Raw genomic sequence first — 22615 nt, 5'->3', positions numbered from 1 at the left:
AATAGCAGTTTGAAGCCAGGGAGGAGCCCAGCAAGGATTGCTCTTTTTCTTGCCAATGGCAGCCTTCCTTGGAAGTAGAGAGGCCACCTGCCCTTGCCCTGGTTTGGCGGAAATTCACCTTGAAAGGGGCAGAGTTGAGATGTGGTTTTCACACCTATTAGCTTCCCAGGCCAGGACCCCAGGCCCCAGCTTCTCCAGCCAAGTCACAGATTAGCTGGGAAGGGACGTGATTGGTCCTTCCCGACCCACAGCTGCTGCAGGTGAATCACATTAGCCAAGGATTAGCTTAATTGATTAGAGCCATTTCTGAGCAGGGATTGCTCAGGGCAGTTCTTCACATCTGACCTAATTTAGCGGCAACCAGGCTCACTGTAGATGTGCAGGAAGGCAGAGAGACACCAGCATCTTTCTCACCTCCCGGTTAGTCTTTGTTTTCTCCACATAACTCCACTGTTAAAGCCAGAGTTGGTTTGACCTAAAATTATATATACATATGTACAAATATGTATATATACACCTAGAGTTTACTCAGCTTCAAAATCATTAAATTGACAAATGATATGCACCTTAATTAAGGCATACATGCATGTTAATTAGAAACCAAGCCCAGATGTAAATGAACGGGTCAAATTACACAGCCCCGCTGGACTGCAAACTGCTGATGCTCTGGGTCTTCCGGCCTTTTTATGCTAATGTTTTCCTTTGATGCTCTCCCTGTGTGCAGCAAGAACTAATTCTCTTGTAAAAGCCATACATTATATAGACGAAATGGCAAGCTAATGAAGTTATAAATCTATATGATAAATGAAATAATAGCAGCTTTATCCTGTTGAGGCGAAATGAGCCAGTCTCTCTTGCTGGACTCAGGTGGACCTGTCCTTGCTTCTGACATGTCACCATGAATTATCTCAGAAAGAAATTTTGACCTGCCTGACCCAAAAGAGCTTGTGTCTCTCCTCATAAGGCCAGCACTCTCTTCCCGGGGGTAGACTCAGATTCCTCTAGGGATGTCTTCAGCATCCATGGGCTGGCTCCTCTTTGCAAGCGTGCTCTCCTGGTTCCCAGATACTGAATCCTATGGCTCTGGCGGGGAGACAGGCTGCCCTTGCTTCTGACCACACTTCAATTGCCTTGAACACTTGCGGCAGCAATTGCTGTGAGGGTACTTACATGACTGTGAAAGCAGTTTGTCTGGACTGACTCTAGCCTTGAAGCGTGATTTTTTTTTAAGTAAGGGTGAAAATATTTGTCTGTTAATGGCTATCTGTTTCAGGCAGGCTAGTAAGCTAGTTCTTCAACAGTTTTCATTTTCTTGCTTGCAGGGCTAACTTAAAAGAGTTTTTTCAATGCTGCAGACTGAAGAAGCAGTCCACTCCCATGTAACCATGACAGAGGGCCAGAGAGCTTTTTTGCACCCTGCATTTTTACTATTATTTCCCGTTACTTAGCACCATGCCCCTAAGGAACCTTGAACACAACCAGGATCTCTTTTGCATGTGACTGTAGATGCATTTCATGAATAGTTTGAACCCTTGTCAATGCATTTTTTGAAAAAACAAAAACAAACAAAAAAAGAGATACTTTGTGTATGTGACTTAAAGCATGTAACCTTAAGATGTTGCATTCTAAACTGACAATAAAGACCTTTCCCAAATATGTTGGTGTTCTGAAGACTGTTTAATATACTCTTCTAACTCCTGTGGACCAGAATAAATCAAACTATAAAGAAAGCGGGAGTGTGGACATTTTCCCTCACCTAGGGAGAAGCCAGGCCAAGGCAGGGTGTTAGAAGTTTTTGCACGCATCGCACTGAACCCAGCTTATTTTAACCTTGCAGGCGATAAAAGCGAAAATGGATGAACTTAGGCCTTTGATACCTGTGTTGGAGGAGTACAAGGCCGATGCCAAATTGGTATTGCAGTTTAAGGAGGAGGTCCAGAATCTGACGGCAGTGCTTAACGAGCTGCAAGAGGAAATTGGCGCCTATGACTACGATGAACTGCAGAGCAGAGTGTCCAATCTTGAAGAAAGGCTCCGTGCGTGCATGCAAAAACTAGGTAGGCCCAGAACCCTGCGGGCGGGCGCTGCACCGCCCACCTGCCGCTGGCGCACTCAGGCTCAGGCAGTGGTGCTGAACTGGACAGCGCCCGCCCGGCTTCCCGAGCGACGGCTGGACTAGGGCTCCTGGGTAGGGTTGCCGCACCGCCCACCTGCCGCTGGCGCACTCAGGCTCAAGCAGTGGTGCTGAACTACACAGCGCCCGCCCGGCTTTCCCGAGCGACGGCTGGACTAGGGCTCCTGGGTAGGGTTGCCGCACCGCCCACCTGCCGCTGGCGCACTCAGGCTCAAGCAGTGGTGCTGAACTACACAGCGCCCGCCTGGCTTCCTGAGCGACGGCTGGACTAGGGCTCCTGGGTAGGGTTGCCTGGACAGGTAGCTGAGGAGTGTAGGCCGCGCCCGCCCTAGGGCCTTGTCCAATCCCGTGCAGAGGCCACCTCACAGACCCCACTGAGTTGCACATCTGGAAAATTGGTATTAGATGTTACATAGCATCTGAAGAGTGAGTGTGTGTGTGTGTGTGTGTGCACGCGTGCGTGTGCGCTTGTGTCCCTGTGTATTGGGTGGCTTTTTAAGACACGAGTTTCATAGAGCTGGAAGCACATCTCATCCCCTCCAGCTTTCAGGAGAGGGCTGACAAAGCTCCCTGAGAAACCAAACCATGTGGAAAATTCCATCACGTCAAGGCGGAAGGCTTGCCATTCATAACAAGCAAGGGAGTCCCTCTAGCAACTGGAGGGGGCGGGGCTGGGAGCCAGTGGCCCCTGGGCTCCTTCCGAGTCTTGTTTGTGGTGGATAACCCATCACCTTATCAACTTTCTGGTTAATTTAGCAAATCTTAACATGTCCACGTCGGAGTCCATTCTGAAATAGCACATTTTAAATCCCAGTTCTATTTTTAGGTTTTCTTAGGAAAGATCGGCTGGCCCTTCTCACTCACTGTTTCCTAACGCAAAGGTTGTTCATTTTCTTATTGTTTACTTTTTAGAGTAATTTAGCATAATTCTTGGAGAAGGCAATGGCAACCCACTCCAGTGTTCTTGCCTGGAGCATCCCAGGGACAGGGGAGCCTGGTGGGCTGCCGTCTATGGGGTCGCAGAGAGTCGGACACGACTGAAGCGACTTAGCAGCAGCAGCAGCGTGATTCTGCTTTATGCACAAGTTTCCTTTAGGTTTTATCTGGTGTTTTCACTTGATTCTCTTTTCATCCCCTACCCCCTACACACTGCAAATGCCTTATTTTAAGCTTAAAACATCCCAAAAGAACAAGTACTTTAAAAAACAAACCCCAGTGCTATTAGGTCGGAGACAGAAAACGTTCAAAGGGCAAGGAGACAGAGTCAACCTTTTGTTTGAACAGGTTCCCACGTCTGGGTTATTTTTAAGGCTGTTCTAGGTGCCCTCGTAAAGTCCCCCAGGCCCAGCGAGGGCGGTGAGCGATGCTGGAGCCTTAGGAGGAATCTGCTGTGGTGTGTACACTCGTCTGCGTCATGTGAGGGATTGTGTGCTACCGTTTTTCACATGTGGTGCCTGATGCCCAAGTCCTGGTGTGTCCGGGGCTGGGTGGCCTGGGACAGTTTCAGGATGGGTCTGGGCTGGACAGTCTGCACCCGCCCTTCCCATATCAGCGTCCAGGAGTCAGCAGGAATGTTTGAAGTGTTGCTGGGTGTCGGGCTTATCAGTGGTTAAGGGCTGTGTGATGACTTCTGGTGGACAGTGTCTTTGGTTCCTACCTATAAAGGCACTCCGCTCCCATCCCGCTCTCCAGACCCTCCAAACGCTCCCCCGAGGGCTCTCTTGTTACTCATTTCTGCACAGCACTGTTTTTATTCCCTGGTAGACAGACCATGTAGACCAGGGAGAAACCAAGATTAAACCTCCACATTTTCTGATGAACGGATCAAGCAGTAAGGTGGAAATTCAGAGAGAGAAGTGAGCGCTGATGAGACTCTAGGAGCCTTTCCAGGAGAAGGCTGCCTGTCCCAGGCGGGCGGCCTTCCCCTCCAAACTCGGCCTATTTTTAGAAGCCGGCTGAATTCATTTTTCAGGCTAGCAATCTTGGGGCTTTCACGTGGCTGCCCTCGGGCCGCTGAAATGGCCCTCTTGGGAGTGAGGAGAGAGGACAAAGAGGCCCCGGGAGCCCTGCTCTCCACCACGGAGTGCGGCCGCTTCTGTGCTTAATTCCTTCTTCAGAAAGACCTTGACCCGGAGATGGACCTGCTGAGCCAGTGGCAGTGGGGGCGGGGGTGGGGATCTGCCTCTAACCAGCGCTTGGCAGGCGATTCAGGGAAGCAGCAACCGAGGACCCCGCCTGTTGGCGTCCTGAGGCAGGAAGTGCCACTCAGTGGCTGCGAGGCTCAACCAGGCACTGACCACTTCTGGTTTCAACCTCCTCTCCATCTGTACAACAAAAGCAGGGGAGTCCCTGTGCCCTGGGGTCACTGTGTCAGTTCACGTCACAGGTTGTGCCGCGAGCCCGGCATGGAGGAGGTGGCGGGAGCACTCACAGGCAGGTGAGGAGGTCGCAAGGGACAGACAACGAGACAGATGACAGGCAGCGAGGCAGGCGGAGGGCAGACCACAGACCACAGGTTCTGCTGCCACCTCGGCCACACCCTAGGCTTTCACTCAAGCTCGGCAACTTAAAGCCCAGCTACTACCCGTGGCTGCTTCATTTAGTCTTTGTTTTAGGTACAAGTAGGTACCCTCTTAGCAGGCTGTCTGCCTTGCTGGGAGCCGGCCTAGGAGCATAGCACAAGGAAGCCAGCCGCCCACCAGTGCCGTCTTGGGCGGGCAGGACTCCTGGAGACACAGCGTCTCAGGGGCCAGCAGTTCTTCCCCAGCCCCTGCCCACCCCACGCCCCGCCCCCCTCCACCTCGCCCTTTGTCCCGGGTCTCATTCTGCCTGCAGGCCCCTTGCTCTAGTGAAGAGCATCTCGGTGACCCTCCTGCTGTGAGACTGGGGACGAGGGTCCCCCTTCGATTTCCCCAAAGTCCTCTTAATTAGGTGTCTCCTTTTCACATCCACGTTGCTGACAATTCCTGAGCCCAGAACATGCACAGGGGAGGAAAAAAAACAAACCAGAGCTGCTGGTTCCATCGGTTTCTGTTTCCATTTTTAAATCGTTCTCTCAGTGGGACTGTGTGTTTTTCCTAATGGCCCAGCCAGAACTTGAATCTGAAACTCTGATTTCAGGAACTGGACCCTGGGCTCGGCGTCTCTCAGGAGTCCTTTGGCTCCCAGGCAGGGGAGGCAGGACTGCCCGGCAGCCCCGCCCCCGAGCTTTCACTGCATGCCCCCTCCCGCCACCCCGGCCCCTGCAGTCAGCAGCCTCAGGGGCTAAACCAGCTGCAGAGATCCATCGCAGAGCCACTCGTCCACATGTCCCGTTAGCACCAGAATTTTCCTGTCTGTAAGATAAGAGGTGCGTGTATGTGCACTCAGTCATGTACAACTGTTTGTGACCCCTTAGACTGTAGCCCGCCAGGCTCCTCTGTCCGTGGGGATTCTCCAGGCAAGAGTACTGGAGTGGGTGCCATGCCCTTCTCCAGGGGATCTTCCTGACCCAGAGATGGAACCTGAGTTTCTTACATCTCCTGCATTGGCAGGCGGGCTCTTCACCACCAGCACCACCTGGGAATCCCAAAATAAGACAGGAACTAGCTAATTTTAGGGCTCCCCCAAGTCAGACCATCCGTCCTGGACCTCCAGTGCTCAAGGCCTCTGAGTCAAAAGTCAAGGAGGCAGGGAAGGAGGGCCCTTACCTCCTCCCCAGGGGCCTGGACGGAGCCACGGACAGTGGATAAATGAGCACACGAGGATTTACATTGAGCTTTGAGAGGGGACTTCAGGGTGTCTCACTGTGCAGGGAGGCGGCCCCGCCCAGGTGGTCTGTCTGCAGGGACCTGTCTGTCTGAGGGCCCAGCATGGCCAGCTCCACTCTTCCCAGTCTGGACGGGATAAAAGCTGGGACCGGGGGAGACAGACCCAGTGGGCAGTCTGGGGACCTGTCCGCCTGCCTCTCGGCCATCAGCCCCTCAGTCTCGCCTCTGGCCCGACTCCTGGGTGGGCACGGCGCCCTGGGCCTGCTCAGGCGCCCATCAGAGACCGTGCGCATATTCAGAAGTGACCTCCTTCTAGGAAGAGTGGGCGCCCGAGGGTTTCAGCAGAGGGGCTGCTGGGGACAGGCACCCCCCTCCCCCAGACCATCCTGGCTCTCAGGGGCCCCAGCTGGGGGTGCTGTGCCCCCTGCACCAGCCTCCTCTGAGACGCACCTGCTGCCCCTCCCTGGCTTCCCAGGCCTGTCCCCTTCCCAACCCCCCACCCCCTGCCCGAAGCCCGAGCGCTCCTGACAGGTGAGGGACACTTCGGTGAACTGAATGTGCCAAGGCTCGGCCTCACGGCTCTGCCGTGGGGCTTTTTTAGATCCTGTCAGTTCCCCAGGTCTTGGCAGAACCAGTCTGGACAGAGAACCAAAAATAACTCTGTGACTCAAGCAGGGCCGGCGGCCTGCAGCCCCGGAGGAGAGCAGAGCCAGCCTGTAACCAGGAGCTGGGCAAGCGGGGCCCCCTAGGCAGTGGGGCCCTGCTCCGCCCGTCCACCTCCTTGACTATAAGGCTCCCTCACAGGGGCCGGGGGAGACCTTGCCTAGGGCGGAGCGGGGCTTGCGCTGCCACGGACGCCCTCACCGCCGGCTCCCCCTCTCCGCAGCCACGGGGGCCGGACCGGCGGGACCGCCCAGGGCAGCCCCTCCTGGACTCAGCCGCCGTCTCAGTGTGAGCCTGTGGCCACGGCAGTCCTTGGCACGTGACTCGTGACAGGCATCCTCCTAGGAGCTCCCGCTGGTTCCTGGGCTCATCCCACGCCTGCCTCTGAGGAGGGTGTCCTCCTGACAGATAAGGAGGGTGCACTCGGAAGCGGCCTACCTTTATGCCCGTCCACCCGTCCCTCTGCCGGGTCAGTGGCAAAGCAGGGGAGGTGGGGGGCTCTGGCAGGCGCACAGTTATCCCTCTCAGCTCCTGAGAGGCGAGTCATTCATTCATTCATTCATTCATTTTGGACAGCTCCAGGCTGAGCCTTGCGGGGGACGGGCATCCCGGGGTGTCCTGTCGGGCTGGTGAAACCCAGACATCCAGGTCTACGCCCCAGGGTGTGCAGGCCCCACCTGGGTCGGGAGGCAGGGTGGGTACGGTCCAGAAGGAGGCAGGCCCTGCAGCAGCATCAGTGTAGGTGACCACAGAAGAAGAGGGGGTGGTCTGGCTGTCCTGCTGGGGGCTCAGCCCAGGCATAGTCGCGGGGGAGCGGAGACCTGGGCCAGCAACGAGTCGTGCTGGGTGTCCACCCGCCGTGCTCGCCCTCCGAGTGTGTGGTAGAGGATGGCTGTCCGTCCCCTTCGGGGGAGTCTGTCCCCTTCCGGGGAGCGCGTCCCAGGCTGGGTGTGGCCGGTGAAGGTGGGGCAGAGCATTGGTGAGAGGGACATCTCGCTGGGAGGCGTGCTGTAATGAGTGCCAGCGGGCATCCCCCCGGGGCAGAACCGTGGTGCCCTGGGGTCGGTCATGGTGCCTTGAGACTTCTTCCAGGGGCCGATGGGACCACCGTCCCAGCTCAGCAGTGGGGAGGACTCCAGACCTTTGGGGCTCTCAGGGAAGACCACGCTCGCTCTCGAGACTTCCAAGGACCCACTTACTTTCTCCTCACTTCTGGGCGCCGTAGACGCGGGCTAACCTGGATGTAACATCCATCTGTACTCCGCTGATGGGGGTGTGGACAGGGCTGGGCCGACTTGCTCTCTGCAGTGACCCCAGCCTGTCTGCAGACTCGCCTCCCTGCCGCACCAGTGAGGGCCGGGGCCCTGAGAGGACAGTATTTAAAAAGGAAAATTCGGAATTACTCCTGAAAGGGGAACAGGCAAAATAGATCCTGGGAAGGGATGGACAAGTAAAAATAGTTGAGTTCCTTTCTCAAATCTGGGCCAGAGGCAGCAGCCCGGGGAGTGGGGCCGCGTGACTTGACGGAATTTGGGGGTAGAGCCGCGTTTCTTCTGCTTGCAGTCGGCCCCTGATCCCTGCCACAGCCTCTGCAGCGCCCGGATGCAAGCTGTCAGGACAACACCAAGACGGGGTGTTGGTGGCGGGGGGGCCATCTCTCCAGTCTTGTTCAGTGATGTTTATGGCTGTACTCACCCAGCTTTATTTTAGGGAGAAAGTGGGAGGCGCCCCAGACACTGCAGCAATGGGCGTGGGCCTCTCCCTGGGACCAGCTCCCGAAGCTGGGCCCGCCTCGCCTGGTGGGACGACCCCCAGCTAAACCACAGTCCCCCGGGTTAAGTCACAGGCGATCGGAAAACGCGCGGGTGTTCTCTGAGCTTGGCAGACCAACCTATGCGTCTGCTAATACGGCGGCAGTGTAGCAGAGTGGGCAGAGCCAGGGACACACGCAGGCCGGGCCTGGAGGAAAGGGAGGCCATTGCAAATGGCAACGACCCCACAGGCAGCGCCTGCCGCTGCCTGCGCCCAGGGGCCACTGGGCTTTGGTGGCTCAGGAGCCTTCTGTCCTTGTGAGGCCAGCTGAGTTCACTTTTTCCTGAAGACTTCAGGGCCATGTGCACAGGTTGGCATCCAGGTGGCAGGAGGGGTATTTCTGCTGGACACCTGGGAGTGCGGGCTTTCAGCTCAGCCTTGCCCGAGCTTCAGGGTGACCCCGAGGACATCCCAGCCAGTCGGTCAGCCTCCAGCCTCCATCTGTGTGACGGGAAGGCGCCCAGGGCACACCCAGGGCGCTGTCTCCCCCATGTGTCATGGCAATGCCTTCACACTCCAGCCCCCTGGCCCCGGACGCCTCTTCCAGGCAGTAAGGAGCCGTAGCCCTGCGGGGAAGCTCACAGGCCCTCCAGCAGGAAGGAGCAGCCTTCTCCTGGTCTGGTTCTGACTGTCCGGCCCTTTCACTTGGCACCCAGGCTTGGGTAGACTTTCTCCAACAGCCTTAGGAGGTGCAGGTGCTGCTGCCCCCACTTCCCAGAGGAGAAGACGGCGCCTGAGCAAGGCCAACCCCCACCCCAGAGATGTAGTTCTGGCATCCCACCCCTGCCTGAGGCCTGGAGGGCTGCACTTGCCTCTCCCCACCCGCCCTGGCCTCGGGTGCTCTCTGCCTTAGGGAGGGGATGGCCTCTTTGCCCTTTGGGGCTGAGGTTGTCCTGGGAAGAGCAGGGCAGGCAAACCTGGTCGCAGCCGAGGGCGGGGTGGCGTGGGCGTTGGGCGAGGCACTCACCGTCCCGCACTGGGCCCTCTCTTCCAGCCTGTGGCAAGCTGACCGGCATAAGTGACCCTGTGACCATCAAGACCTCCGGCTCCAGGTTTGGTTCCTGGATGACTGACCCCCTGGCCCCAGAAGGTGATAACAGGGTAAGTGACTCCTCCATCGGGCCTGGGTCTGTGGAATCTGTGGATGAGCCCCCTTAGGAAGGGGGCAGGGGTTCCGGGGGCTTGAGGGAGCCGCCCGGGTCCCTTGCTAAGGTCCCAGTGCTAACCCCGAGTCAAAGACTGCAGGGCGGGTCCTATGTGAGGATGACCGTGGCCGGGACGGCGTGGGACGGGGAGGCCTGCGACCCCCTCCGCAGGCGCGGCTCTGCCCCTGGGAGCCAAGGGGGCCCTCTGGGCTGAAACCTCCCACACTCCCAGCCCTGCCCCCACGCTCCTTGAGAAGAGAGTGGTCAGGCCTTCTTGTTTTAATGACTCCTCATTTGTGTTTCATTTGCCATTCCTTTCATGGCTGATAGAAACTCATGTTCTCCTTTGATTTAGGGAAAAAGCCGTGCTCTTTTTTTCCTAGACTCTTCCCCCTGGGTAAAAACCTCATAAAAGGAAAGAGGCGAGCAAGCGCCACATCTGTCTTGATGGGGATGCGGGGGTGTGGGGGGTGGGGGGAGGGCAGCCGAGTTCTGTGGTTGGCGTCCCTTCGGGGTGTGGGGAGCAGAAGGGTGGCTGGGAGGGTGGCGCCAGCCGGCTCAGCCCGGATGGCGACCCTAACCGCAGCGTGTGGGAGCCTTCCACCGAAGGGAGCTCCCGCACGCCCAGGGCTCTGGTTCTCAGGGCAGGGGAGGCGCTGTGGCTTCCCTGTCCTTTGGTGGTCCACCAGCCTGACCGCTGACACCCAGAGTGAACCGGCCATCAGCCCGGGGCCTTTCTTATCTAGCCCCTTGCCTAAAAGACGTTTAGAAAAGAAGCACTTAAAAAAAACCTCAAGTCTCCGCAGGCAGACTGAGAAAGGTTAGAAATGTGAGCTCCTGAGCCTGGTCTGGAGGATTTTTAAAGGGAAGGAATCTTGAGACTTGGTCTTTGTACCTCCCCGGCCCCGGCCCCTTTGGACGCTCTACCTCCCCGGCCCCTCCTCCTTTAGACGCTCTACCTCTCTGGCCCCGCCCCCTTTACTTGCTCTACCTCCCCGGCCCCGCCCCTTTAGACGCTCTACCTCCCCGGCCCCGCCCCTTTAGACGCTCTACCTCCCCGGCCCCTCCCCCTATAGACGCTCTACCTCCCCGGCCCCTCCCCCTTTACTCGCTCTACCTCCCCGGCCCCGCCCCTTTAGACGCTCTACCTCCCCGGCCCCGCCCCTTTAGACGCTCTACCTCCCCGGCCCCTCCCCCTTTAGACGCTCTACCTCCCCGGCCCCTCCCCCTTTAGACGCGCTACCTCCCCGGCCCCGCCCCTTTAGACGCTCTACCTCCCCGGCCCCGCCCCCTTCACTCGCTCTACCTCCCCGGCCCCGCCCCTTTAGACGCTCTACCTCCCCGGCCCAGCTCCTTTCGATTCTGTACAACCCCGCCCCCTTTAGAGGGCGTGATGGCTTCTGTTTCAGTCAAGAATCTGCACGGTGCCTCTGGCACAGTCCTCCTTCTGGGGGAGACGCCTGAGGGACCGTTTCCCGCTTCCTAGTGGCCTGTGCATCTTCTTTATTCAACAACCTCTACCTTCCCCACCACCTCCCCAGCAGCCCCTTCCCACACCTCATCCTTGGGGGCAAAGGCGCGGGGCTCTGGGGGGTAGGGCCGTCTACAGGCTGCAAACCTGGGAAACGACCGAGTCGGGGATTCTGGGGGTGATGTTCGTTTTCATTTTATTTTCTGAGTCGTGACAGGGAGCTGGTGCTTGGATGTTTTCTAACAGCTTAATTGGCCAATGAATTACCAGTTAATTACCAGGAAACGATTTAATTGGCCGAATGTTACCCTATTCTTCAATTTCATCCTCTTCCCCTCCCCCGCCTCCCCGAAAATGCCACTTTGGTTCTGAATTCGGTTAGGAGTGTGCTCTTGTCACAGATGTGCGTGGAAATATCAGTAATGCCGACATGAAAATAGGTGATGGCGGCAGACCCCGGGAGCAGGTCCCATGTGCCAGGGGCCGACAGAGCACATCGTGTGCACATGTTGGAATAGCGAGAGGAAGCAGTGCTTCCCGGACGGAGCGACAGCTGTGCCCAGCCCTCAGCTGCGCTCCCGTGCCTGGCCTCGCTGAGTCCCGCATCTGCCCTCCAGCCAGATATCATCTGTCTCCCCTTTGCTGATGGCAAAACCAGAGCCAGAAGCCTCACATGAGTTGCCCAAGGTCTCAGAAAAGGCTGGTTAGTGGTTTTATCAACCATTTATTAACCTCTGAGGTTCAGGCTGTCTCCCAACTCACCCTCCTCTCCAAGGCCCTGTCCCCACCTCCTGCTGGGTCACACACACCCTGTGACCCAGCAGACTTGTTGGGATCCGCGAGCCAGAACCAATGACCTTGGTGCTGCAGAGGACGATGAACCCCAGGCTGGAGGATTCCACCCCAACTGACACCACAGATGTGCCTCTTGGTCCCCAGGTCAATGTCAGTTTTATTTTTTGTGGTGGTGTTCAGTCGCTCAGTTGTGTCGGACTCTTTCGACCCCATGGACCACAGCATGCCAGGCTCCTCTGTCCTCCAGTGTCTCCCGGAGTTTGTTCAAATTCATGTCCATTGAGTCAGTGATGCCATCCAACCATCTCATCCTCTGTCGTCCCCTTTTCCTCCTGCCTTCAATCTTTCCCTGCAATCAAGATCTTTTTCCATGAGTGGGCTCTTTTTGTAGTGAGCACTTGTCAAATTATCTTGTCTCAGGTAGCGAGTACACAGGCTTCTAGAAGCCCCCTTATCGTGAAGACATCAGTTCTCAAAGCCATCAATGTGGTGAGGGAGGCTTTTGGAAATTAGATATCTCTTTTCTGCTTGATGAGTTTGATTACCCTCCAGGAAGGGGGGCCCTGGTGATGGACGGAGGGCAAGCAGGAAGGTGGGAAGAGGCCTTGGTGGGAGCCGGCTCCTTAGGGAGGGGACCAGCTCCTGGCAGGGCGCCCTGGGGCCCTCCATGACGCTGGGCAGTTGGCAGCCCTGCCTCAAGCTGTAAGCTCAGCACAGCCGCCAGCGCACAGCAACACGTCCCCAGGTCTGGCCATTGATCCGGAGGACACCGTTGTGTTTTGATCTTTTCCTTCTCTGTCTGATTTTGATCACACACATACACACACACAAACACACACACAGGAGACCAATAACTCACTCCAAAAAAATAAATCAGTGTCAGCTTCAGTGCAGGAGGCCACAGGGGTGAGATAAGAGAGACTGTGGCTAACAGTGGGGTGGGGAATTGCCTTGGGACCCCTGTCCAGGGGCCCTCGAGGGGGCTTTCCTGCCCCCTGCCTTTGTGCTGAGCTGTTAGAAGCACGTTAGCTCATTTACTAAGTGCCAGTCGGGTGCTGGGCTCCCGTGGTCCTCACCCAGCCCAGAAGCAGCCATTTTCTCAGCAGTGACCGGCCCATATACTTCTTTTTATTTTTTCAACTATGGTCACAGCCAGTAAGTTTCATGACCTTTTATTTTTTGTGGTTCTAAATGTAAAGAAAAATGCAAGCGGGTTAGTATCGTCCTATAAACTTTTCATGTGATCTCTTGCCTTCCATCTGAATACTACCTTTATACATTTTAAGAATATATTTAAGTTATCAATTAGTCAATTTATTAATCACAATCAGTGAAACTGAAAGAAAATAGACATCATTCTTGATCTCAAAATATTTAAAATTAAGATATGGAAACAAAACAATTACTTGAATAGTTAATGTTATAGAAATAATTCAAAACAGTTTAAAATGTCAAAAGATATTGTGCTTATCATTAATTACCAAAACAATTATACACCAACCAGTCTGATGGGAATTAAGTATCAAAACTAAAAGAGTTGTTGTTGTTCAGTCACTAAGTCATGTCCGACTCTTTGTGACCCCATGGACTACAGCATGCCGGGCTTCCCTGTCCTTCACTATCTTCTGGAGTTTGCTCAAATTCATGTCCATTGAATCGGTGATGCCATCCAACCATCTCATGCTCTGTCACCCCCTTCTCCCGCCTTCGATCTTTCCCAGCATCAGAGTCCGCTCTTCGCATCAGGTGGCCAGAGTATTGGAGCTTCTCTTTCAGCATCAGTCCTCCCAATGGATATTCAGTGTTGATTTCCTTTAGGATGGACTGCTTGGATCTCCTTGCAGAACCAAGGGACTCTCAAGAGTCTTCTCTAGCACTACAGTTCAAAAGCATCAATTCTTCAACGTTCAGCTTTCTTTATGGCCCAACTCTCACGTCCATACATGACTACTAGAAAAGCCATAGCTTTGATTAGATGGACCTTCCTAGACAAAGTGATGTCTCTGCTTTTTAACGTGCTGTCTAGATTGGTCATAGCTTTCCTTCCGAGGAGTAAGCATCTTTTAAGTGGGCTGGTTGCCACCTCCACTCTAGGTGTGGCATCTCTGCTCTAGGCGTGGTGTTTACCGAGGAAGAATCCGCAGGTTGCTTTGTTTTTTCTGGAGAGAAGACCCTCGTGGATGGGGGCGCTTCTGGAGGGGCACGCTGGCCTCAGACTCAATGAGGGGGCCCCTCACTCCTCAGTGAGGGGGCTCCTCCTCCCACTCGCCCGGGACCTCCCTTCTGTCTGCAGTGCCGCCCTGGGTGCCCCTTGCCTGGGGTCGCCCTGGCTGCTTACCCCTGTGTGCCCTCAGCTCTCGCCTCCTCGCCCGGGCCCCACCATCCTTCCTGCAGGACAACACGCACAGGGGGCTTCCGCCTGTGTGGAGCATGGCCCTGAGGTCACCAGCGCCCGGAGAACCAGAGGCTCTCAGCCCCCAGGTCCGCCCGAGCCATCCTGCTGGGTGGTGGTGGTTCACCCTGCGGGCGCTGTGGTCACACCCGGGAGCGAGCTGCTGGGAGGTTGCTGTCTCCCCCCACCGGAGCCTGCAAACGGAACCTGATTTGTGGGGTCACGTGGGCATTTCAGAGGGCGGCCTCGGGGGTCTGGGAGGAGGTGGCCCAGCGAAGGCGGGCAGCGAGTGCGGTGGACTGACCTCTGACCCTGGGTGAGACCCTTCCCTCTGGGCCTCTCCAAACTGGGCGTTTGGAAGGGGTGGTCTCAGGGACCCTGCAAATGTTAGAATCCCCTGGAGGCTGTAACCAGCCCACACCCGGCTCCACCCACAAGGTCTGTGTGGTTGTTCCAGGTGTGAAAGCTCCCAGGGGCCACAGCCAGGTGCAGGACACTGGTTCCAGGCCTCAGCGGTTCTGGGCAGCATCCCGGAGGGGACGGGACAGGCGGGGATGCGGGACGGGCGGGGGGACGCAGGACAGGCAGGGATGCAGGACAGGCGGGGATGTGGGACGGGCGGGGGGACGCAGGACAGGCGGGGATGCAGGACAGGTGGGGATGCAGGACGGGCCGGGGGACGCAGGACAGGCAGGGATGCAGGACGTGCAGGGATGCGGGACGGGCGGGGGGACACAGGACAGGCAGGGATGCAGGACGTGCAGGGATGAGGGATGGGTGGGGATGCAGGACAGGCGGGGATGCAGGACAGGCCGGGGGACGCGGGACGGGCGGGGGGACGCAGGACGGGCAGAGGAGGACAAGGCATCTGAGGTGAGACCGCAGTGAACGCAGAGGACTGGAGTGGGGCACCTGCTGCCATCAGGGCCTTTGGGGGCCGTGATGAGCTTCTCTTTCCACACAGAGGGGCTCACAGTGGCTTCAGACCATCAGGCCGAGAGCTAGCTGGCAAGCATCTGGCGCCTGTGCTAACTCTCCCTCCCGCCCTCAGCTGCATCTGCCCAGTCCTGGGCCCTGTGTCCAGAGGGCCAGCTGATTGGAGGAAAGGGCCTTTCAGTCAGTTCAGTCCTCAGTCATGTCTGACTCTTTGTGACCCCGTGGACTGCAACACGCCAGGCCTCCCTGTCCACCACCAACTCCCAGAGTTTACTCAGACTCGTATCCATTGAGTCGGTGATGCCATCCAACCATCTCATCCTCTGTCGTCCCCTTCTCCTCCTGCCCTCAGTCTTTCCCAGCATTAGGGTCTTTTCAAACGAGTCAGTTCTTCGCATCAGGTGGCCAAAGTACTGGAGTTTCAGCTTCAGCATCAGTCCTTCCAATGAATATTCAGGACTGATCTCCTTTAAGATGGACCAGTTGGATCTCCTTGCAGTCCAAGGGACTCTCAAGAGTCTTCTCCAACACCACAGTTCAAAAGCATCAATTCTTTGGCACTCAGCTTTCTTTATAGTTTAAAAGTCCTTAAAACTTGGATGCTGACTTCACCCAGCTCTGCCCACAGGACAGAGGTCCAGGGACGCATGAACCCAATCAGGTCCCACACCACTCATGGGGGCAGCAGAGAAGGGAGCATCTTCAAAGAGCTGTGAAGGGGGGCTAGGAGAAGGTGCAGAGGGGGCTGTCACTGGAGCTCAGTCTTGAGAGAAGCAGTGAGCTCCCCATCTGAGAGGCAACCAAGAGGAGGTGCGGTGTGAGAGGAGCGCCCACCTGTCATCTGTGCAATTCTGGCGCCCTCTCAGACCCCCACCCAGCCCCGCGTGCCCTCTAACCCACAGCACTGAGGGCTGCTCCTACAGACCAAAGACAATGAACAGCCTCAGAGGAGACCCAGCTCTGTGTGTATTTGAATCTTGATAAAAACAGAAAGCACATCTGTCTCTAAGCGTTGAATGGGTGTCTCAGGAGCAAGGGTGTGTTTTTTTGTTGTTTTTTTAAATTTTTAACGCATGTGTAAAACCACGTCTGAAAGCTCCCCCATCCTTAATCTCTGCTGCAGCCAGCAGAGCCCTTGACGGATAAAGCAGCTGTCTTATTGCCAGACAGATGCACCGGGAATGGCATTAGCCTGGCAGATTTTCCTCTGACTAACTGCATTGCTTTCTAATTTGCTCCCAGATTGGTTGAAAATGACTAAAGCGTTTTGTACAAAGTCTAGACATTTTTCGAGTCAACTGGCGTTTAAGCAATCATGGGAGAGCTCTTCCTCTGTAACCCCTAACTTGGGCCTCGTTGGGGTGCTGTCGTGGTTGGATTGCGTTCAGAGCCCAGGGAAGCCCAGATTCCTCAGGGAGAGGCACTTGCCTGGGACTGGGCGTGACTATACGCACAGCATCCCTTCTGCCAAATTAATGACGTCCCCCCACCGGGCCGGTGAGTCAGTCCGGCCCGCTGTGAGGGCCGGCACGGAAGGAGAGGCCTGACGCACGTGCCCCCAGGGTGCCCAGCGTCGCCCTTCCTGGTGACCTTGAGAGTGGTCAGCCTCACCGACTGGCCGGTGCTGCGGGCACGCGTCCTCGTGCGGGCCCAGGCGGCTGTGCCCTCGGCCCAGCATCCTGTGGAGGGCGATGTCCTGCGCTGATGGGGGCCAGCCTTCCCAGAGGAGGCAGACCACCTGCTGTGCACCCTTGCCCGGGAGAGCAGGGAGCAGGCAGATGGCCCGCTAACCCACAGCCTGGGGGCACCCAGATGGACGCTCTCGGGGGCCTGTAGTGGGTTCTGCCACCACCCACCTAATAGGAACAGCAGAGGATGCCTGCCGGCCATGCACACAGCCAGGCTGTGGGTCCCACATCCATACTCACAGTGTCCTTCCCCAGACTGGACGCTCCTTCCCTATGGGGAGGCGGCCCCTGCGAAAGGACCCCGTGGGTGTGGAGGAGGGACGTGACCTCGTTTAGTCTGCTCTCTCTCTTCCAACTCCCGCCCTGGGCGCCGAGTCGCCAGAGCCCCAGTCTGGGAGGCGGTGCCTTCCCGGGGTGGGGGGACCCCCTCCTTCAGCACCACTGACGGGTCCGCTGTCCCCGCAGGTCTGGTACATGGATGGCTACCACAACAACCGCTTCGTCCGCGAGTACAAATCCATGCTGGACTTCATGACCACGGACAACTTCACGTCCCACCGCCTCCCACACCCCTGGTCCGGCACAGGGCAGGTGGTGTACAACGGCTCCATCTACTTCAACAAGTTCCAGAGTCACATCGTCATCCGGTTCGACCTGAAGACGGAGACCATCCTCAAGACGCGCAGCCTGGACTACGCCGGCTACAACAACATGTACCACTACGCCTGGGGCGGCCACTCGGACATCGACCTCATGGTGGACGAGAACGGGCTGTGGGCCGTCTACGCCACCAACCAGAACGCCGGCAACATCGTCATCAGCAGGCTGGACCCGGTGTCCCTGCAGGTCCTGCAGACCTGGAACACCAGCTACCCAAAGCGCAGCGCCGGCGAGGCCTTCATCATCTGCGGGACGCTCTACGTCACCAACGGCTACTCGGGCGGCACCAAGGTTCACTACGCCTACCAGACCAACGCCTCCACCTACGAGTACATCGACATCCCCTTCCAGAACAAGTACTCGCACATCTCCATGCTGGACTACAACCCCAAGGACCGCGCGCTGTACGCCTGGAACAACGGCCACCAGATCCTCTACAACGTCACCCTCTTCCACGTCATCCGGTCTGACGAGCTGTAGTGCCCGCCCCGGCCCCCGGGGGGCCAGGCTCCGCATCCTCACCCGCCTGGAAACTCCTGTGGAACAGCTGCCAGGGTAACGTGGGTGAGATGAACAAGGCTCGTTTTGAAAACTCATCAGCAGTGTGGACTCTGCGTCTCGGGGGTGGGGAGGGGCTGGGGAGGCGTTGCCCCCACATTTCTCCAGCTCCAGCCGGAGGGCGCCCGATGTGGGAAGAAGCCCCCATATTGACGGCTGGAACCACAGCCCCAGGGCTCCCCGGTTGCCCCACCCGGTCCCCCTTTCTGGTCAATATACTCAAGACATAAGGCGATGACTGTTGGCCAGCTCTCACCGAGAACAACCTACTGTTAGGATAGCATGGACTTGTCCGTAGATTGTGGTCAGCCTGATGGACGTGAGTGTCGTGTCTCATTGAAGCGCCCCCCACCCCCGTCCGGGCTGTGCTCGGCGACAGCGGGGCAACGTAGGCTCGTGTAGCTGCATCTCATCACCACCGCCGTCCTCAGCCGTGTGTCGTGTCTTAGATGAACCGTGCTGAGACTCCGAGAAGCCCGTGGACCCACGCCTAGTGCCCCAGAGCGGCGGCCGGCGCGCGTGGACCCCCGCTGTCCGGACCCCGAACCCCGTAGCCCCATCGTGCAGTGTCCGTCTGTTGCTCCCTTGAGGTGGTGACGTATCTCTTTAGCTGATGCCATGAATGTTGTAAATGCAGTGCCGTAGTTTGGATTAATAAGTGGATGGTTTTTTGTTTCTCAAAAGAAAAAAAAAACACACATCAGTGTTCTCCCTAGTAGAGATGATCGAGGTTGATAATCATTAAAGGAAATACCCTCTTCTCGTTAAATTATCTTAAATAGTGTAACCACGGAGAAGGGCTCCTCTCGGGAAACTCTGGTTTCCAAAGGGAAAGAAATGCTCCTGTGGGCAGCAGTGTGCGGAAAGTACATTTTTTAAGTAAAAAAGAGGGAAACTTTGTACCATCCGATTAAGGAACAATAAAAATATTAGGAGATGTGTTTGCTTCATTTGTCATTTCGGAAGGGTTTTGAGGCCGGGTTCCAGTACGAGTGTCCCTCTCGGGGGAGGAGGTCAGGGCGTGGCTGGGACACAAGGCCCACGGGATCTCTCGGCATCTGGCCCCCGCTAGAGGTCGGAATTCAAGAATCGCCCTGGAGGTCCCTGCCCCTGACCCCTGTCTCAGTCCAAGGACAGCCCCACTGGGAGTCCCACCCACTCCATCCAGACAGGCTCTTCCAAGCCGCCACTAGAAGGAACTTGGGACAGACACCCACTTCCAATGTGGCGGGGGGCGTCTGCAAAGACCCTGCCGAGAAGTGGGCAAAGGTGAAGCCAGGCCCTCTCTGGCCAGTTAGCTTGCTAGGAGGATGGGGGGTCCAGGAGACGAGTGGCCAGCCCCACCTGCACTCCCCTGAGACAGAGACCCTCACGCCTCAGGGGAGCCCAGGTCACGTGGCCAGGCCTGTAGCTGCCAGGTCGGGCCCCGTTTCTGAGGGGACCCTGAGGTCTGCACAGGACAGGGGCGTTCTGCAGTGCCCTGGGGATTCGCGTGGCCAGAGGAGGCACGTGCTGCCTGCGTGCCGAGCCGCTTCAGGCGTGTCTGACTCTGCAACCCCACAGACTGTAGCTCCTCCATCCCTGGGATGCTCCAGGCAAAAACACTGGAGGGGGTTGCCATGCCCTCCTCCAGGGGATCTTCCGACCCAGGGATGGAACCCAGGTCTCTTACATCTCCTGCACTGGCAGGCCACCTGAACGGTCCACAGAAGACATGGGTCAAAGGAACTCCCTTTCACAAGATGGAGTTCAGGGCGGCCTTCGCACTAGAGGTCAAGGTAGGGGTGGCCTTCCATCCTGGCCCCCGCCCTCTGCTCTGCTCGAAGCCGTGGCCTCCTTGGCAGGGTGGACGGCAGGCCAGTGGTGTGGGCCTGGGGAAGAGCCAGTGCCCCCCGCAAGCTGGGCCCAGCTGGCACCGCACCCGAGCCAGAGAGCGGAGGAGCTGACGTGCCCTCGGAGTTGGCACGAGGGTGTCCAAGAATGGCCAGCTCTGTCTGCAAGGCCCCTCAGAGTCTGGAGCCGCCAAGATGAGCCGGGGAGCCGGTTGGGCGAGGAGGCCACAGGGGTGTGGGGCCAGTTCCTGCCGGTCACAGCAATGCCCTTGGGCTCCGGTCCGTGGTCGGGAGAATGTGGGATGAGACGGAGGGCAGAGGCACACTGCTCGACCCCTGAGCCCGCTGGTGAGGGACACGCCGAGGAGGACAGGCATGACCCCTGGCCAGGGCTCACCTGCTGGCGGGGTCTCCTGGGCATTTCCCTGGATCACGGTCAGCACCCCGGTGAGAAATCGGGTGGGCCCTGGACCATGGGGAGGGGAGAGACAGAGTCAGAGGACCCAGGAAAAGTGCAGGGTGGGGGTGCTGGCCAGCAGGGCAGCCTGGGGGAGGGGTGGAGCCTCGAACGGTCCAGGGCCGCTTCACCCTCCCCGCCCCGGCACCAGGTCTCCGCGCACACCGGGCCCTCAGCTCCCGACCACACACTGCACTGTGGGTGGACAGGCCTCCTCCTCCTGGCTCAGGCCCCCTCTGACCCCAGCACCCCCAGCCTCCCCCTCTGCCACCCGTGAGACCCACGCAGCAGGCCACCTCCAGGCTAACCTCAACACCCTCGCCTGTGCCCCCCACATCCATCCTCGCCTCCCCAGCTCAGGGTTCCGCCTTCCAGAAGCTTCTCACTCCCCATCCCCAGACGGGGTATTGCTTCTCCTGTGTTCCTTTAAGTCCTTCCTTCGTCCCGTACTCCGGGCTGCGCTTCCTTCCGGCATCTGAGTCCCTTACGCCCAACACATTCTGTGAGGTTTGCCGTTGTTCAGTTGTGAAGTCGCATCTGACTCCGCACAGCCCCATGGACTGCAGCACGCCCGGCCTCCCTGTCTGTCACGATCTCCTGGAGCTTACTCAAACTCATGTCCATTGAGTTGGTGATGCCATCGAACCATCCCATCATCTGTCGTCCCCTTCTCCTCCCGCCTTCAATCTTTCCCAACATCAGGGTCTTTTCCAGTGAGTCAGCTCTTCGCATCTGGTGGCCAAAGTATTGGAGCTTCAGCTTCAGCATCAGTCCTTCCAATGAATATTCAGGACTGATCTCCTTTAGGATGGACTGGTTGGATCTCCTTGCAGTCCAAGGGACTCTCAAGAGTCTTCTCCAGCGCCACAGTTCGAAAGCATCAATTCTTGAGCGCACAGCCTTCTTTATGGTCCAACTCTCACATTCGTACATGATACTGGAGAAACCATAGCTTTGACTACACAGACCTTTGCTGGCAAAGTAATGTCTCTGCCTTTTTTAATATGCTGTCTAGTTTTGTCATATCTTTTCTTCCAAGGAGCAAGCGTCTTTTAATTTTGCGGCTGCAGTCTGTCTGCATTGATTTTGGAGCCCAAGAAAATGAAATCTGATGTTTGTGAGATTTGGGCGTTTTTATTCATCAAGCCCAAGACAAAATAATCCAAAAAATCCTTTCTTGCTTTCTTGTTGCTGTGACTGGGTTTCCTTCATCAGATGCCCTGACCCCTGACGAGGTGGGGCGGGTAGGAGATGCCTAAGCTGAATTACAGCCTCATTAGCTGGACGTCCTCCGCCACCGCAGGACGAGCTGCAATTAAATCGTTTAGAAGTGGGAGGCCCTTCTCCATTCATGCTCCAAAGTCACCTCTGGGGGAGCCGTGCAGAGTCCTCTGCCAGAGAGCCTGGGGCTGGCTCGTCGTAGAAAAATCCCAGCTTCAGTGAGACAGCCTAAGAGGCCACCGACTTTATTCCTTGGCGGGAATCTGCGCGGGGACAATCAGACCAGGATTGTTAGGTGATTACAGCTGCAATTACGGGCCGATCTCATCCTAATTTCTCCTAATGACGCAGGAGACAACAAATCTACAAATGCGTGCTCTGAGTCACCAGGAGACACTGACGACCTGATGGCTTCAGAATGGATTTGCTGTCTCCCTCTGAGTATTTGCCGGGAAAAATATTCCTCCAGGATATTAAATACGCAAGAAAAATGGTTTCATCCAGAGAGCAAATAAAACAACCGGCTTGCCACTAAATCTCCCGGGTTCCAATAACTGAATATATTGGCCAACGGCAGAACATCTGTAGATGAATTTTCTTTATTAAAAGCTTGGCCCGGAATCAAAACCCTGCAGTTCCGCAGGAGGGACCGGAGGCCAGAGCGTGAGACGCCCAGGCCTGGGTGTGGCTGGAGGGGCCTGGAACATTCCTGGTCTCCGCAGAGTCCTTCCTGAAGGAGGCCTGTGATGGCTGACCCCACACAGCTGCCTGTGGAATTCACCTCTGGCTCCCAGAGTTACGATGCCCGTGCAGTTTCTGGGAGGCGAGCGATGAGGGTGGCCGAGCTCTCACAAGAGACCAGGAAGGAGGCATCTCATGGTTTTGGTGGGGGAAGCTCGGGGTCTCCAGACAGAGGCCAAGCTCCACCCGGGAGAAGGGAAAAGAAGGTGAAGATGCTTCAGGTAGCTGAACATGCCGGGGTTAGCGGGTAGTGATTGTCTTTCATTGGAACATCTAACCTAATCCTGTTTCCGGATTGTAAGTGGTAAAGGTCGGGCCCCGACACCGCTCAGAAGCGGATTTTGACGCTGGCTTCCCCGCA

At 56.9% G+C, this 22615-nt stretch overlaps 1 protein-coding gene across 2 annotated transcripts in view; it reads left to right on the top strand.

Moving 5' to 3' along the window:
- OLFM1 (olfactomedin 1) overlaps positions 1–18942 on the top strand; it is a 38618-nt gene extending 19676 nt beyond the window's left edge. For both annotated transcript variants that reach the window (XM_086324145.1, XM_086324144.1), the window contains exons 4-6: positions 1838–2057; positions 9353–9459; positions 17251–18942. In XM_086324145.1, the coding sequence (XP_086180271.1) occupies positions 1838–2057; positions 9353–9459; positions 17251–17925 (1002 nt within the window). In that variant the 3' untranslated portion in view covers positions 17926–18942. The remainder of the gene's footprint in view (positions 1–1837; positions 2058–9352; positions 9460–17250) is intronic.
- Positions 18943–22615: the final 3673 nt, after the last annotated feature.

Source organism: Bos grunniens, chromosome 11, assembly GCF_055505025.1.
Source record: "Bos grunniens cultivar Pamir isolate PY7600 chromosome 11, Bosgru_T2T1.0, whole genome shotgun sequence".
Lineage (NCBI taxonomy): Eukaryota > Metazoa > Chordata > Mammalia > Artiodactyla > Bovidae > Bos > Bos grunniens.
Note: the sequence above shows the minus strand (reverse complement) of the source record. Positions and strands in the feature narration are given on the sequence as shown.